Source organism: Mycothermus thermophilus (assembly GCF_041956435.1).
Source record: "Mycothermus thermophilus strain CBS 625.91 unplaced genomic scaffold VTJ04scaffold_4, whole genome shotgun sequence".
NCBI classification, from domain to species: domain Eukaryota; kingdom Fungi; phylum Ascomycota; class Sordariomycetes; order Sordariales; family Chaetomiaceae; genus Mycothermus; species Mycothermus thermophilus.
This window is the reverse complement of record NW_027191430.1, coordinates 3,452,998-3,468,267: the sequence shown is the minus strand read 5'-3', so window position 1 is coordinate 3,468,267 and position 15,270 is coordinate 3,452,998. Positions and strand designations below refer to the sequence as shown.

The 15,270-nt window shown below is 55.5% G+C and overlaps 5 protein-coding genes across 5 annotated transcripts; 2 read left to right on the top strand and 3 right to left on the bottom strand.

The window, feature by feature from the left end:
- Positions 1-1,133: 1,133 nt before the first annotated feature.
- Positions 1,134-9,037, bottom strand: VTJ04DRAFT_6978 (uncharacterized protein; the record flags this gene model as incomplete). Its single annotated transcript, XM_069365256.1, has 7 exons — positions 1,134-1,607; positions 1,667-4,909; positions 4,964-6,205; positions 6,421-7,310; positions 7,427-8,755; positions 8,827-8,897; positions 8,973-9,037. 7 exons carry the CDS (start codon positions 9,035-9,037, stop codon positions 1,134-1,136), a joined length of 7,314 nt encoding a protein of 2,437 aa, XP_069219002.1.
- A 155-nt stretch (positions 9,038-9,192) lies between these two features.
- VTJ04DRAFT_6977 (uncharacterized protein) lies at positions 9,193-10,139 on the bottom strand (the record flags this gene model as incomplete). Its single annotated transcript, XM_069365255.1, has 3 exons — positions 9,193-9,404; positions 9,499-9,537; positions 10,121-10,139. 3 exons carry the CDS (start codon positions 10,137-10,139, stop codon positions 9,193-9,195), a joined length of 270 nt encoding a protein of 89 aa, XP_069219001.1.
- A 119-nt stretch (positions 10,140-10,258) lies between these two features.
- VTJ04DRAFT_6976 (uncharacterized protein) lies at positions 10,259-11,110 on the top strand (the record flags this gene model as incomplete). The annotated part of the gene is made up of 1 exon (XM_069365254.1): positions 10,259-11,110. The coding sequence occupies one exon, from the start codon at positions 10,259-10,261 to the stop codon at positions 11,108-11,110; it is 852 nt and encodes a 283-aa protein (XP_069219000.1).
- A 244-nt stretch (positions 11,111-11,354) lies between these two features.
- On the bottom strand, positions 11,355-13,195 carry VTJ04DRAFT_6975 (uncharacterized protein; the record flags this gene model as incomplete). Its single annotated transcript, XM_069365253.1, has 3 exons — positions 11,355-11,995; positions 12,056-13,000; positions 13,102-13,195. 3 exons carry the CDS (start codon positions 13,193-13,195, stop codon positions 11,355-11,357), a joined length of 1,680 nt encoding a protein of 559 aa, XP_069218999.1.
- A 468-nt stretch (positions 13,196-13,663) lies between these two features.
- VTJ04DRAFT_6974 (uncharacterized protein) lies at positions 13,664-14,827 on the top strand (the record flags this gene model as incomplete). The annotated part of the gene is made up of 1 exon (XM_069365252.1): positions 13,664-14,827. One exon carries the CDS (start codon positions 13,664-13,666, stop codon positions 14,825-14,827), a length of 1,164 nt encoding a protein of 387 aa, XP_069218998.1.
- Between the last annotated feature and the right edge of the window lie 443 nt (positions 14,828-15,270).

Below are 15,270 nucleotides of genomic sequence, written 5' to 3'. Positions count from 1 at the left end.
ACTATGTAGCTGGAAAACCACTTCACGCGGTATTTATAGCTCCCCAAATGTAGTTCTAGCCTCCTGTTTTATCATCGGGGACAACATCTCACTCCCTATGGGACATATCTTGTTCAAGCGTACCCCTGGGCTTGTAGCTGTGGCGACGCTGTCCATCAACACGACCAGCCCATTTTTCCTAGTAGGAACATAGGTCCCAATCATGTTCGGGTTGGACAGGTCAGCACTTATCAACTTACCTAGTCATGAGAAGTTGATCAGGCAACGAGGTTGTAGATAGTTTGCGGGTGGTCGATTTCAGACGCTATTCTTATAAGCACAGACTCCTGCTTCATGAAAGTTCCTCGCACATACCTTGTTTTCCTTGCCACTATGATCCCAACGACTTCCTTTGGAATGCGGACATCACCCGCCGGTCGTTCCGTAACATGTCCTTTGGCAACTCGTACCAGTACTGGTCGGTGGCTGAAAATGATTCCACGACCCTCCGGCCCGTTCTATAGCATCTGAGAGCTGGGACGTAATGGCCAGGGTGATTCCAAAGATACAAAGATGGTTCAGAATCGTCACTGCGTTTCAACATTATGCCACTGGATAACAGGTTGACTTCGTGAACCAATGTCAGAATGGTCAATTTAAGGGGGAAGTGGCGGGCCCGGGGATAAATCCGGGATCAATGATACCTCATCCTCCCAGACCTTCGCTTTTAGCTCACATAGACAAGGCCCACCAACGTATATGCACATCAGGCACGATAGGCATCTAGGATTGTCACGCCCTGACATACACGATGGCCGCTGGCCTAGATTCTACAGCACCTGGCGAGGAGAACAATTGGAACACATGCTGGTCCGCATAACAGTTCCACCCCATGGCAATACCAAAGTTCGTTGCCCAGTCGACATCTGAGCCGATATTAATTAAGCCATGATGGATACAATTCAGGGTCAATGGGGAATCAAAACAAACATGCCACAATAACACCATTTACCAGCGCCCGTAGAAGACCCAACTTCCTTCAACTTTCTCAAGGATTATAAACGCCCACCCTCTAGTAAAACGAAGTTCATCTCCCCCACCCTCTGGCCCAGTAAGCATGACCGTCATAATAACCATGACGTCACGGCAATCCATTACCAGAAACTGCACCACCCGATGTAATGCTGGCAGAGATTCTCAAGTTTGGTTGCCTCAATGATGAGCTTGTTCACTTGCTCGTTGACGGTGAGCTCCTCATGTGGCTTAAAGTCCCGGCCCGTAAGTTTCTGCGCCACACGGTTGAGGACCTCGACCGCCCGGGCATTCTGCACCTCGGCCATGTCATTTGCAGCGTTACCGTTGGCCATGCTTCCTGCAGGGGGCGCGGTGGACGAGTTGGTCCGCGTCCGGTTTCGAGCACCCGGCGGGCCTCCCATCATGCCCTCACCTCCAGCACCCTGGGCGGCAAGGAACTCCGTGGGCGCCATGGGCCCATCAAGTATAGACGGACGGCGTGCCCGTCCAACCTGTGGCCCGGCAATTGCCTGCTCCCGCTCTGAGTTGAAGTGCGGGCCTGGGGGGCTGGCTGGATTGGTGAGACGCCAGGTGAGCAGTGGGTCGTGAATAAACTGGAACACAAACATTAGTTAATCCCTCGACCTCAAGGTCCAGAAAACAAAACACTTACCGCTTCCAAGACAGCCATGACGCTTTCCTTGTTGTCCCTCAAGACCCTCATCGTATGTTCGCATGTCGTGCGGAAGCTGCCCTCGATGTTGCTGACTTCCATGGCATAGGTGAGCATGCGGGTGAGACGGAAGGGGACCCGCTCCGGATATTTCTCGCGCTTCATGGCAACTTCAAAGCAGTCGCCGAAGTCAATATGGATAATCTTGCCCGTGATCCGGTCAAGCATCAGATTACTAGGGTGGCGGTCACCGAGACCCAAGATATACCCCACCATCGACATGACGCCAAGGGATCGGGTGTAGTTGGTCCTCCTGTCCAGCCATGCCTCGGAGCTCTTGCTCTTCAACCACAGAACCCGGTACAGGTCTTGGCCCGTGGTGTTGTCAAGCGCGTACCCAAACACCTCGACCTTTTGCATGAGCGTCAAGTTGTCGTAGTCAGGAGCCATTTGGAGCATGATCCGGTGCTCGATATTGAGCAGTATCTTGCGAGCCTCGCGATACTCTCGGATGAGATGGTGGACTGTGTCGCTATTCGGCACCCAGCCGAGAAGACCCGAGTTCTGCGACAGGGGAATCGCAGGGTAGCGTTGGATGCTGAGATGACGCTTGTAACACTCCGAGTCGTTAGCCAGGAGCGTGTTGCAGAGGCCGAAGAGTTGCATGACGCGCTCGTCTTGACGGATATCTTCGTGGCCTTTGAGCAGGAATGTGTACGTTTTCCCGTCGCTGCCGAGAATTTCGAGCTTGCGTGGGCGCTGTTTCGAACTGATGACGTTGAAGGTCCCGTCAAAACCCATGATTCGGACGATCTCCTGGCCACTGCGGTACGTGCCTGGCACAGCAAGTTCGAGATCCTTGGCCTGAAGCAGATCGGGGGAGCAATATGTTAATTCGAGGGTCGTCATCTGCGGCAACTGTCGGGTGATTCGGCGGAAGACTTGGTAATAAAGATCCCAGGCCTGACTAATGTCGTTCACGTCTTGAGAGATCCGGTATTGGCGGCACCATTCCCGCGCCTCTCCCAAGTCTCTGCCAAAGGTTTGTGTAAAGGAGATTTCCCGAAGCGTCACCGGGCCCTTCTCGAGCAAGTCGTGAAGAGGCTCCAGCACGTCAAACATGCCTTGGATGTTGTGGTCTCCGAAGTACAACCTGGAAGCCTCTTCAAGACCTTCGTGCCAAAGTTCGTGCCAGAGGACAGCTACACGAATGAGCTCGCGGCTCACAAGGTCGGCCTGCTCAACGAGCTTGGGGCTGTGTTGCCGCATGCTTTCCATGATGAGGCTGGCAGTCTTGGACCGGCGGGTGCTTTGCTTTGATTTCATTGCCACAGTGAGAGGGTACACGAGCGCTTGAGGGTGTGCACGCCCGACATCTGACAACAGTTGGTGAATCGATTGCTGGACGCGCCTGTTGGGCTGGTTGATGCGAGCGATAAGCTGCGGAATGACTTCGAGCCAGGTGTCCACACTGACATGAGAGAAGCCGTCTGTAACAGCCGTGATGACCTCCTGGTAACCACCGTAGGTGAGCCACAAGGTCAACAAACGAAGGGTATCTTGCAGTGAACTGCCAGATGACAGGGCAATAGACTCGAAGAAGCCATGGACGGCAGGGACGACATGATGGACGACAATGCTGTGCTCTGACCGCCCTTCTGCCTCCCGCCGTGACGCCAGCGCCTGGACGACCTCGAAGTTCGCAAGGGCCCAGGCATGCCAGGCTTTGTACCACCGGGGATGGTAGTGGGTCGCCTTGGAATAGCAGTCGAGAATGTCTTGACGATGTGTGTATTGCCAGTCATTCTTGTTCAGTGTGATGATCCAGTCGCCCTGCCGGACATAGCACTTGGCTAGGAGGATTGTTTGCTCAAGCCATTGCTTTTGGGCTTCCGGACCGAGGACGGTTGCCTCGTCGAAGTCTCCGTATCTTGCATGGTTCAGCCCGTCAGCTGCTGCATTCGCGGCTTGTGCGGAGGCATTCAGCTGCATCCTGGCAGCTTCCACTCGTTGTGCCATGTCCTCCGTGAAGCGGCGCAAGCAGTACAGGGTCTTGGTCCGGTCTGCATTGCGGACGTTCGGCTGTTGGCCAATCTCCCACTGGAACTTGAGAATCGCGTAAATGACCGGGGGTGCGACTCGTTCGAGACCTGGGTGGGTTGGCTGTTCGAACCAGTAGGGGATGGCGTGCTCGAGCGGAGCGTCGATCTCGATGAGTTGCTTCAAGGACTTTTCTGCCAGGCCCATGCGCCCAGATTTGCGGCACAGGTTTGCAAATTTGGTCCACATGTGCATATTTTCTTGTGGCGAGAGCACCAGAGACCTCAGACGAAGCATCCGCTGCCAGACCTCGACGTTGCGCTGGCAGCCTTTGAGGCGCGTTTCCCAGGTTGCTCGCAGGGTCGCCCGCTTTTCGGGACCGCACTGCTTGTAAATGATGAGCTCCTCCAGCTCGGCGAGCATTTGGACTCTGACGACGACCTGATACGCCCGGTTGTAAGACTCGCTGACAAGGGCACTAAGCTCCGTGTCGAGCCCTTCGCGCGCTTGCTCGATGCAGGCCAGTGCTTCTCTAAACTGATTCCTGTGCAGAGCGAGGATGGCGCCGAAGAAGGCACGGTCGGGAGAGAATCGTTTCATTGACTGCAGGTAGAGATCCATCGAGTCCCATTTTCCAAGGCCCCATGCCGCCGTTGTTGCCAGCGGCGCAATCCTCCGCTGGATCTCGGGACCTGAGTTGGCCCACGTCTTACCAGCCAAGGTAGCAAGGGCGTCCCACTCGCCCAAAGCATGGTAGCAGCGCATCTTGCCCATAACGATGTCGACAGGCGTGGGCTGGTCCTCTGGGAGTTCCTTTTCTCGCTGGCAGTAGAAGTTGAGCGCTTCGTCCCAGCGTTCGAGCTTCTCGTACCAACTCTCGCGAAGTTGGATCCCGTCCTTGTAGGCTTTGACCTTGCGAAGAATTCCGATGGCGGCATCTGACTGCTGAAGTTGATTGTTGATCACGATGAGCGCCTCCACTGCATGGCTGTTGTGGTCTTGCAGGAACTCGAGCTCCTTGTAGTGCAGGGCCTTCGCGTACGCGTGGCACCGTGCGGCCTCGCGTCCCAAGACGCGGATGTCGATGGGCAGTGCCTTGTCGTCATGCTCCATGAACTCCGCGAGGTTGAGAAGTTGCCCGAGCAGATCCGGAGGTACATTCTCTGACTTGATGGTGTTCTCAATGTTGGTTATGAGTTCCTCCTACTCTTGGCGTTAGTCAACATCATTCTGCATTTGTTTTGGATGTCATCCTACCTGGTAGGACTCAAAAAGCTCGCTCCAACAGGATACGAAGGCAGAGTTGAACAGCTCTCTCGCTAAGGGCTGATAGTTGCTGGCTAGGCTGGCGCAAGCACGCAGGGAGTGATTTGGTGACTCCGAGAGGAGGGTTGTACTAAACTTTCGGAACCACTCGTGCCAGTCGTCTTTCGTGGCCTTTCCCCTCGTTTCCCATGCCTGTTTGAGGTGCACGGGATTCATCTCGAGCTTCTTTTGAGCGGTATTCTCTGAGGTGAAAGGCTCAACCGAAGTGTCCTCGAAACGAGGAGCAAGGTTCGGGGGAAGGGCCTCGCCCTTTTTAAGCTTTTCGACCGCCTTGTCATAATTGGAATGCTGAATTCCGTACATTGTAATCGCCCGCTCCACTGTGTGCTCAAAATGCAGGTAATCGCGACCGAGTTGAAGCATAAGGGCACAGAGAGTGTCGAGGGCGGCCACCCTGAGACTCGGTTCTTGGCTGGCCAGAACTCTGGTCAAGGGGTGGATGATCTTGGACGCGTAGTCGTTGAGGTTCACCATTCCCGAGAGCTTGCCGATCGTCTCTATGGACGACTTGCGCAAGAAATTCGGCTGCGAGGGGCTGTCAAAGAGCCTCACCAAGATGGGAATGATGAGGTGCATGTACTCTTCAGCGCTGGATCCGAAGACAAGAAAAGCATGGAAGATTCTCTCAGTCGGCTGTCGCTTCGTGCTCGTATCCTTTTCGAGGACACCGAGCATCAGAGGGAGCAGGCTCGCGAGGTAGATCTTGAACTCGCCTTCCAAGGAACGAGCAATAGACTCAATAAGCGACACGATAGTGGTCTGCAAGGAGGACGAAGTGTTCCAGTACTCCTGCAGCAACTCAATGATGTCTGGGAGATATACGCGGATGTGCTGTCGTACGATCGCGACGAGTCTGCCAAGCTGGTTGAAGTAGTATTCCAGACGAGCCGGGCTCGAGGATCTGATGACGGCGATGAAAGCGGGAACTACGCGGTCGAGGAACTGAACGCATTTGAGGCCCAGGGTGATGAAGATGTTCATGATAGCATCCACCACACTTCCATGCCATTGGACCAAGGATTGATCCTTCAGGATTTGCAGCAGAGCGTTGATAACCACGGTGGGGTAGTAGTCTTCTTGCGACGGGGTGAGACCACTCATCATGAGGGACACATCGGTGAGTTGTGCTGCCTCGGGGCGCGGCTGGGTTTGAGGCGTCCGCTCTTCCACCTGCTGTTTATGGGTGTTAGCTTCTGCCTCAAAGCGACTTCTTGAGATTATGGTTGAGCGTGTTGGCTCGGGGCTCCTGAGATCACAAAGTAGATGGCTTCAGCCCAGATCGCCGGCGTGCCATCGTCGTGGCTGAAAACCCCCGGGGCGGAGCTGGCAGCCGAGACTGAGGGAAAACGCCTACAATGATGAGGATTCAAGGAGTGAACAAGACTTACCTGATGTTTGTAAGGGTCCAGTGCTCCGAGGATGCCCATCAGTTTGATGGTTTCTTGTCGCAACGGGCCGTGCTGGGGTTCGCCACGGATGATGGATTGCAGCATCTCCAGGAGCTGTGGATACTCAAGGTATGGTTTGATGACATAACCTGCGTTACTGGCAAGGAGACCCAATGTATGGAGGGCCGCTTCCCGTTTGTTTGGGGCGCTTTGGTCCTGCAGGGCGTCGATGATGATGGGCATGAGGGTGTCCTTATACGCTAGCATCTGAGCCCCGCCAACGGTGCACAACTCGCCGATCGCCCGGAGAACAGTAGCAGCCACCGAGGGGGTAGGGTCAGACGCTTTTGGAAGCAGGACTTCGGTGATGGAGTTAACGTAAGGCTTCACCAGGTCTTGAGCGTGTTGTGTGAGGAGGCAGAGCAACTTCGAGCTCTCCTCCTTGCTCCTCGGCACGTCGGTGTATTCAAGCTCTGTCAACATCTGGATGATGGTCTTGCGCAGCTGGGGAATGACATAAGCTGGGTTATGACGAGCCAAGCGACCGATGATAGAGACAGCGACCTCTCTGACGGCAAACTGCTCATCATGCAGAGCAAAGAACAAAGTTCGGATGTTTTCCGCCTTGGCGAGATGCTGGTCGAACCGCTCATCCAGGGCAGCGAGAACAGTCTGACGGATCCTCGGCTCAGGGTCCGAGACGCCCACGGTCAAAAGCCTTTCCACCACGTCTGAGACGACTTGCAACGCATGGTAACTCGTCTGGTTGACAATGGGATCGCGGACATAGAGCTGACAGCAAGTGAGAGCGGCAGCCTCGCGGATCTCGGGATCGTCATCCTCGACGTATTTGATCGCAACATCACGGACAAATTCGTTGAGGACGTGGCCTAGGATACAAGCGTCAGTATTGAGATGAGTTAAATTTCAGAGAGAAGCGGGCGTTGGGCACTGGATGTCCGTGTAATGCCTTGATGGGGAGCATGAGGAAGGGACGGCGACTCACCTGAAAAGTCAAAACTCCCGAGCGTATTCAGGGCCAATTTCACCTCAGCCTTGCCTCGCTCGTGAACCGACGGGTCCTTGGGGTCTCTTGGGATGGGGGGCAGGGAAGGAGGAGGATTCGAGTGCGGTGCCCCCAACGGTCGGAAGGGCTCGCCGCAAAGAACCTTGCTGAGCATGTTCAGGAGGCGTTCTTGAATGATGCCCTTGACGGGTGGGATGTAGAAGGCCATGTCGACGAGGGCTTGAGTCAGCTTGGGGGTAAGCTCGCAGGCGAAGATGGGATCCAATAAGGCTTCCATGTACTTGCTCAGCGTCTGACCGACGGCGACGGCGAGACGGCTGATGCAGTCAAAGACGGGATCCACAGAACCGCGCTTGCGGGATTGCACGCTCAGCCCCTCGCGGACGTAAAGAAGGACGCCATCAAGGTAGGGTGCGATGGAGCTCTTGACCGAATTGGCGACACTGCCAATGGCAAGGAAGGCATCGTTCCTCTCCTTATCCTTCTTAAGCATCCCGGAGAGGTATACCATGAACTTGTGCAGATACTTCTCGCCAAACTCGGTCGGGGCGTAGTTGGCCAAGTCAGGGATGAGGAAGATGACGGTCTTGCGAATGGCGGCATCACGGTTGTCTTTGTGGCGGAAGACGATGTCGCAAGCCTCGTCGTAGTGATCCTGCATGTACATGCCGCCCTGCTCGAGCAACTCCTTGAGAACGAGGAGAGACGCATGGATGTATTCGGTCGTGTTGGTTTTGAGCCCCTTGACAGCTTCGTTATACATCTTGTCCATCCACTCCTGCTTCATCTCTTGATCACGTTCCCGAATGATCTTGAAGCAGGCACTGACGGTCTCGCTCGACGTTATCCGAATGCGCTGCCGGGGGTCGCGGAGGCCGATCCAAATCTGGTCAAAGACAAAACCCACGTACGGGTACATCAGGGTCGGCGCATTCCTGGCGAGTTCGCGCAGGACTAATACAGCGCTGTACCGCCTCTCCTCAACACGATCCGACTGTAGCCACTCAAGAGCGGAGTGCATCTCTGCATCGACGAGGTCAGAGATCAAGGAGCCGCCGGGCCGGCACAGCTTTCCGAGGACCACAGCCGCTAGCGGCATCGGGACAAGATCTTTCCCGCGCAGGATGATGCCAATGTATTGCTGAAAGCGGGTGTACTTGATCGCCGGCTCAATGCCATCAAAGTCTACAAGAGCATCAAGTATGTAGACACCAGCCATTTTATCGAAAGTTTCCGGGCTTTGGATTAAGCTCATGGTCCGCTGGTTGACAGTGTCGAAGAAGCGCTGGAATTGTTCGGCGGGCATCTCTAAACTTGAGGTTAGAAGCTGACCAACGCTGGCCCGGAGGCCCTGGGGAGGGAGTTGAGGAGGGGCTGACCTTGTTTGTTGATGTTGACCAGCTCGCGGATCTGGCGGGCTGCGCGCTTGCGCTGATCCTCGGCATAGTTCCTGTTCACCAAGTCAGATTAACTGAGACTTCCACGGCAGGGAGGGAGGTCCTAGGAGCAGGAAAGGAGTGCGCACCGATTCCTGACTTCTTTAATGTACTGGTCCAGGGCTGCAGAGCCCTGGTCCCTGATGGCCGCCATCTCGTCTGGGTATTGTTTGGTTTCCCAACTTCTTTTTGGTAGAACTGGGCGATGTGTTCTTCCTCGGCCGTTGTTAGAGTGCTAGATTCGTCGTCGACGGCTCATATCGGGTTCTGTCGCGAAGAAAAGAATGAAGTTGGCTGTCGTCGGAGATCTCACGCAAGGAGGTTCAGACGCGACGTGCAGAGGGGATCGAAGTAGTCGAGGACAGGTAACCAGGTCGTTACATGGAGGAGCCGTGCTGCTTCACCCTGATCCTCATAGGGAGCTGCGCTGATCTCAGTAATGTTGCTGTAACTTGTAAGACCGGAGGAGACGGTAAAGGTGTTGATGCTTCGTCGAGAAAGAAAAACCGAAGGTACCAGCCCTGTTCCTCCAAGCTTTTGGTCAGTCCAGTTGGGCCTGGCGTTGATTCGTTCTGGCAGGCTGGAGGAAATCTTGGAACACAGAAAGCCGCGTACCTGACTTGCTGATGATTAGTGTTGTTTGGAGTGTTGCAGCTGTCAGGTGTTGTAGCACACCTCTCGAAGGTGTGTACAGAGGTCTCTCGTTTGGAAGGTCAGGTGGGTTTCCAAGCTCCGCGGAGCGATACGTCAGTTTGCGATGGTGATGTTACCGTAACTGAAAGGCGGTCCGAGCTCTCAGTGGCAGCCCCCTCAGTCCTGTCAAACCACCGTTTTGGCAGAACGTTACGGAATAACGTTACGTGACGTAACAGAAAAACGGGACCAATGGACCGTTTGCAAGCCCGCAGTCGTGGTGCGTAAGGTACGTGTATTTACGGCGAGCGTGCGTGGCGTGTGACCTTTGCTTGGCGAGGCTGACGAGTTAGGAGGCAGAGCTGGCCCAGCCTCCCCGAGGAAGCAAGTCCGTGTCTGACTACTCGCACGGTGCTATTCAACCACGCGCTCTAACAGATCAAGCGGCGAACGAGAGCGAGAACGAGGCTAAGAGGCGGGCTGCGCTCGCATACATCTATTGACTCGCCGCAAGCCAAGCAAAACCAAACTCCCATCATCAACAACAATCCCATCAACCTACTCTGGCTTTTTCAACTAAGATTAGTCCATCTGTCAGACCGACTCTGCACCTTTACGACCATTCCGCCACCCACGATTCTTGTGGCTCTTGCAGTCTGCGAGTTTCTATACTGCCAGGAACCCCACGCGCTCAGCTTCCGTTTTGCCCACAAAGCAGCTTACATCTCGCACATCGCGCATCATGGGCAATGACGGTGGCTCGATCCCGACCCGTCGGGAACTCGTCAAGGAGGCCGCGAGGACGCCAACCGTGAGCGAACTCAAGGCCACTGCTTTTGAGAACCTCAGTCACGCCTGGTCGCATGACCCACTTTCGATGGAGAAGCTTGACATGGACAACGTCGTCTCAGACTGGCGAGGGCGGCTGTATAATTATGAGTCGGTCCTCAAGGGTTTGATGCCGAGTGGGGATGACAATGATGACGCCACCGCGCCAGCGCTGGTGAATGGTGAGTCGCCAGAGTTGACCTTCGCATCGACGGGCATCAAATCGCTACGTGATGTGGTGAAGCTCAAGTTCCACCGATATAAGCAGCCGGGCGCGAAGAGCCAGAAGGAGGTTTGGGCATGCCCGGTGTCGCTCAAGGAACTAGGTCCCGCGACCAAGGCGGTCTACCTCGTTCCCTGCGGCCACGTCTTTGCCGAGGCGGCCATCAAGCAGATCCAAGAAGACGTTTGCCCGGAATGCAGCGAGAAATTCCTGTCTCGGGATGTCATCCCCATCTTGTCTACTGACAAGGCAGAGCTGGATGCTCTGTCAGCGCGGATGAGTGATCTCAAGGCGAAGGGGCTCACTCACAGTCTGAAGAAAGACAAGAGCAGCAGCAAGAAGAAGCGAAAGGCGGAGGAGGCCGAGGAAAATGGATCTGGCAAATCCAAGAAGTCTGACAGTTCCACGACAAAGGCGCCCTCCAAGGCTGACGGCCGAGTGAGTGGTATCAACAATCATATGGCTGCCACCATCACGGCGAGAGTCCTGGCCGAGCAGGACGAACGCAGCAAACGGCGTAAACTCGCAGCATCAACCCAATGAATCGACTGCTTGGGCGTGGATAGGGAGATGGAGGATACTGGGGAGACAGCCTCCTCCCAAGTAACAAAGAAGGACACGACGCAAGAGCCAAGTTTATCTGACTGCATCATTTAGGTACTGGGAAGCTCTACCTAAATCCACCACCATGCTTGTACAAGCAATTGCCCAGTGTGTACCGCGTGAGTGAGACTGACAAACGAAGCGATATGCTAGGTACATACAACCAAAACCCAAGCTCATTCCCCTACAGCTCGTCCTTGGCGCTTGCGTTTGGTGCTGGCTCCAGGTCCTCGCAAGCCGCCGGGGTACCCACCTCCATCTTGTACACGCATTTCTCTGTCTCGGTCACACGCCAGAGTTCCTCCGTCTCTGCGCAAGCCAACCAGACATCTGTCCTCCGTTGGGGGCCGTTCCAGCAACCCTGGCCGTTCTCATAACGCAACACCATCCTCAAACCCTTGCCGAGACTCTTACCGTCAACCCGCTCCTCCTCGTCCACCATCTCCTTGTCGATACGCACAAAGTTGCCCATGTTGGTATTCCCGTGGCCCTTCTTGCTCTTCTGCGTGGTGCGGTCCATCCAGCAGAGCTCGTAGTCGTACTCGCCGACATCGCGGCTGATGCACTTGTCCTTGAGGGCGCGGAAGATGTCGTCCGTGCCATAATCCTTCTCCAGGTCGCGCTGCTGCTCTTCCAGGGTGTTTGTCTTGGACAGGATATCATCTTTGACGGCTTGCAACGCATCCCTAGCAGCCTTTACGGCTCTGGACTCTCCGACATCGCCGCGACTGTCGGCCACGATGCCGTGGTCCATGGCCCAGATGCGAAGCCCGTCAACCTTGCTCTGGACGAAATCCCGGGCAGGACTCGGCAACCAGTTGAAGACTGCGATTGGTTAGCACGCCGCCATCGGGAACAACGCTAGAAATAACAGGTGCGACATACCAGTGTCGGAATCCTTGGCATCGTCCATCTCGAATTCGGCCCAATTGATGCCCGAAGTCTCGCCATCCTCCTTCAGGATCTCCATAATATCTGCATCAGAGAGATCCGACTTCTTCTCATCATTCTGGAGGGCAGAGTAGTCCTCCCAGCTCTTCACAGCGGCCTTGACCCCCTCGTCGTTATAGTTGGGGTTGTACTCTTCCTTGAGCTTGGTGAGGATCTCTTCCAGCTGCTCAACCCTGTCGAGCAGGTCGTCACGCTGGTCCAGGAGGACATCGACAGCACGACGCAGCTCCGAGATGCGACTCTTTGCGCGTTCGACCAAAGTGCTAAGCTTTCCCCCGGCCGGGACCGCCTTGAGCGCCTTGTTCCTCTCAGCACGCTCAACATCCTCGTACTTCTGTTGCAGCTCCACCTTTTTGGCTTCCAGGCTGGCAATCTCCTTCTTTAGAGAGGCAATCTTGGCCTCGACCTGGCGTCGCAGTTGGCGAGCCTCCTTCAGCAAGGCTTGCTTCTTCTTGGCCGACCGTTCCTGGCTCTCCCTCCGCTCCTGTTCGAGACGGCGGTACTCCTTGCCGATGGCGTCGCAGCGGTTCTCGCACCTGGTTCCACCGACGTGGGCGAACTCATCACTGCCATCACAGCATAGGTCGTAGTCGCAGATCCCATCATTGACGTACATGAATGGCACGTAGGCGCCGATATGGCCAGCATTGGCGCACCAGAAGCCGGGTAGAGGGTTGGTGGTGTTAGTTGTGCCTGTCGACGAGCCCGGGAGGGGCTGCTCGGGGGAGAGGGAGTTGAGATGGGCGCATGCGGCGGTGCCAGGCTCATCAGAGCCATCGGGGCAGTCGCATGAGTTGTCGTTGACTTGGGAGAAAGAGAGGGTCACAGAGGGGTGGCTGATGCATGTAAAGGTTGATTTGCTGGCGTAGTACTTGGCAACTAGCGAGAACAAGAGACGCGTTAGACTTGGGGGTTTGAATAACGCCAATTTGGACGATGGCGGCGAGGTGCAACACAAAAGATGTCGAAGGATGACTTACACTCTGGGCCAACGCCCCGCGGCAGACTCTCAGCGGCAGCAAGAGATCCTTTGGCAATGGCGCCAAACAGCGCCAATGCAGGTGTCTTTCGCATGGTTACCCAGCTGGAAGCCACCCTCTTCGTCCAGGAAGAAGCATAAGGTGTAGCACTTGTGTGCTGCCAATTGGGCTTGAAGTTGGAGGTTGGATCTCAACCGGGAACTCCAGGAAGCTCAGGACAGCTTGCCAACTTGAGACACTGCTGGCAGCTGTCGACAGCGGATACTTAGTCACGTGAAGCGATCCCGTCTTGGCCTGGTTTTTTTAGCCCACCACCGGCAGTCAAGGATGACAGGGGCTGGGTTCACATGCCAAGCTTGATGACCCCACCATAAAAAGTGTCTGCTGCCCCACCATCAAACGAACCTCATCTTGTGGCAGGAGCAGAAGAAGGCAGGCGAGAATGACAGGCCAACTTCACTCGTAAATTCCAGGCACTGGTTTTCCAGGTGTTGAAATTTGAACCTATGCCGGAGAGAGTGTAGACGCCACCGGATGTTTACAAGTTGTCCATCTCCCAGCCATGGCGTCCTCGAACGAAGCCCTCGACACGCTGAACAGTCTTGTCAAGAATGCGATCTCGCTAGTCAGCCAACTCGACACTGTTGTCACCAGTGTTGCGGCCGAGAAACAGACAAAGTCGAGTGCTCAGAAGCCTGGAATCTCCGGAGATTCCCTAGACGCCTTGGCTGTGGCTCACGACTCGGCCGCCCTCATCAAGGCTCATGCTACCAAGATTTCCCTGCTCATCATCAATGAACCCTTCACGCCCTCTGCCGTCACCAAGGTCGTCCGTGAGCTCGTCTCCGCCCCTGTTCCGAGTCTGGCCGCCGCCGTCGAGGCTTGTTCCCCCCAGAGATACACACGGATCATCCAACAGGACCTGGCATGGAGGGCTGGCCGAGTGCTGAGGGAGCTGAAGGAGCTGCTCCTGCGGGTTCCCAAGGATGGAAAAGTTGTTTCTGGAGCGGATAAAACCTCGTCAGCTGGCTCGGCAGCCGGAAGGGGCAGCATCGCCACCACCGGTGTTCTATGGGCGGCTTGCGACGACGTCATGGCCTTCTCAAAACGGGGCTTCGCGGGGAACCTGGCACACAAGATCGACCAGCTGCGGGACACGCTCAAGGACATCATGGAGGAGTTGAAGGAGTGGGGTGAAGAGTCGGAAGAGGGGGACGGCGACGAGGAGCACGATGCGGAGAATGCTGGGGGTGTTTCGCAGGTCACGTCTCAACTCGCCTCCAGCTCCATAGCAGCGCCGCAAGACGCCCAGGCCATCCTCGACGACTTGATGAACAATCAGCAGCATATCCCACGCGACGACCCCCACAAGATCCGAGACCGCCTCAACTCCTGCCTCAAGCGCCTCCGTTTGACCACCTTGCTCTACCAGGCTGCGGTCAAGCGCAGGCTTCGGCCCTTACCACATCTTCCACCAGCCTCGCCCTCTGATGTTCCCGCCCGCCTTGACGAGGTCATGCCCATTTTTAAGAGGCTGCCCGACAAATTTGGAAGCCTCGCCATGGCATTTTACGATCTCGATCCATCTGAGATTGATCGCCTGATGGACGAGTGCTTCTTTGATGCCTTTGCTGCCGCTGAGCTCCTGGCAAAGCCATGGGAGGGCCAAAAGGACGAGTTCACTGATTGGGCCCTGCGCTTTCAGGTAGAGATCAAGAAAGGCTGACACTCGGTTGATTACTTGAATGCTTCGTTTTGTTTCATGTCTTGTCCCATCATCTTTCGTCGCTTGTGCAGGTCGTGCCCGCAACTGTACCTGTACACTCCAACCCCGTTTCTCGAACCTTGTCCGTTTTGATAGCCAAAATCTCCAAGTTCGAGAAGAACCGCAACGTCTCTAGCACTGTTCGCCCTGGTCCTTCGCATAGCGGGTCTGAATGATGGTGCCTCGGCGATTCGAGTGTTTGGGCACATCGCCCGGTCGACAACGAACTCGGGACCCGCGTTCTCCGCGTGCGATGAATGAAAGAATATTTTCAACTGGAATCGTCCGAATGTTCTTGCCTCCTCTTCCCTTTCCAGCGACTCGAGTCTCTTCATTTCTCTGTCTATCTCGTGAAGCTCTTCCTCACAACATCAACACCTCGCTCAACCCCCGAGCAGCTGTCG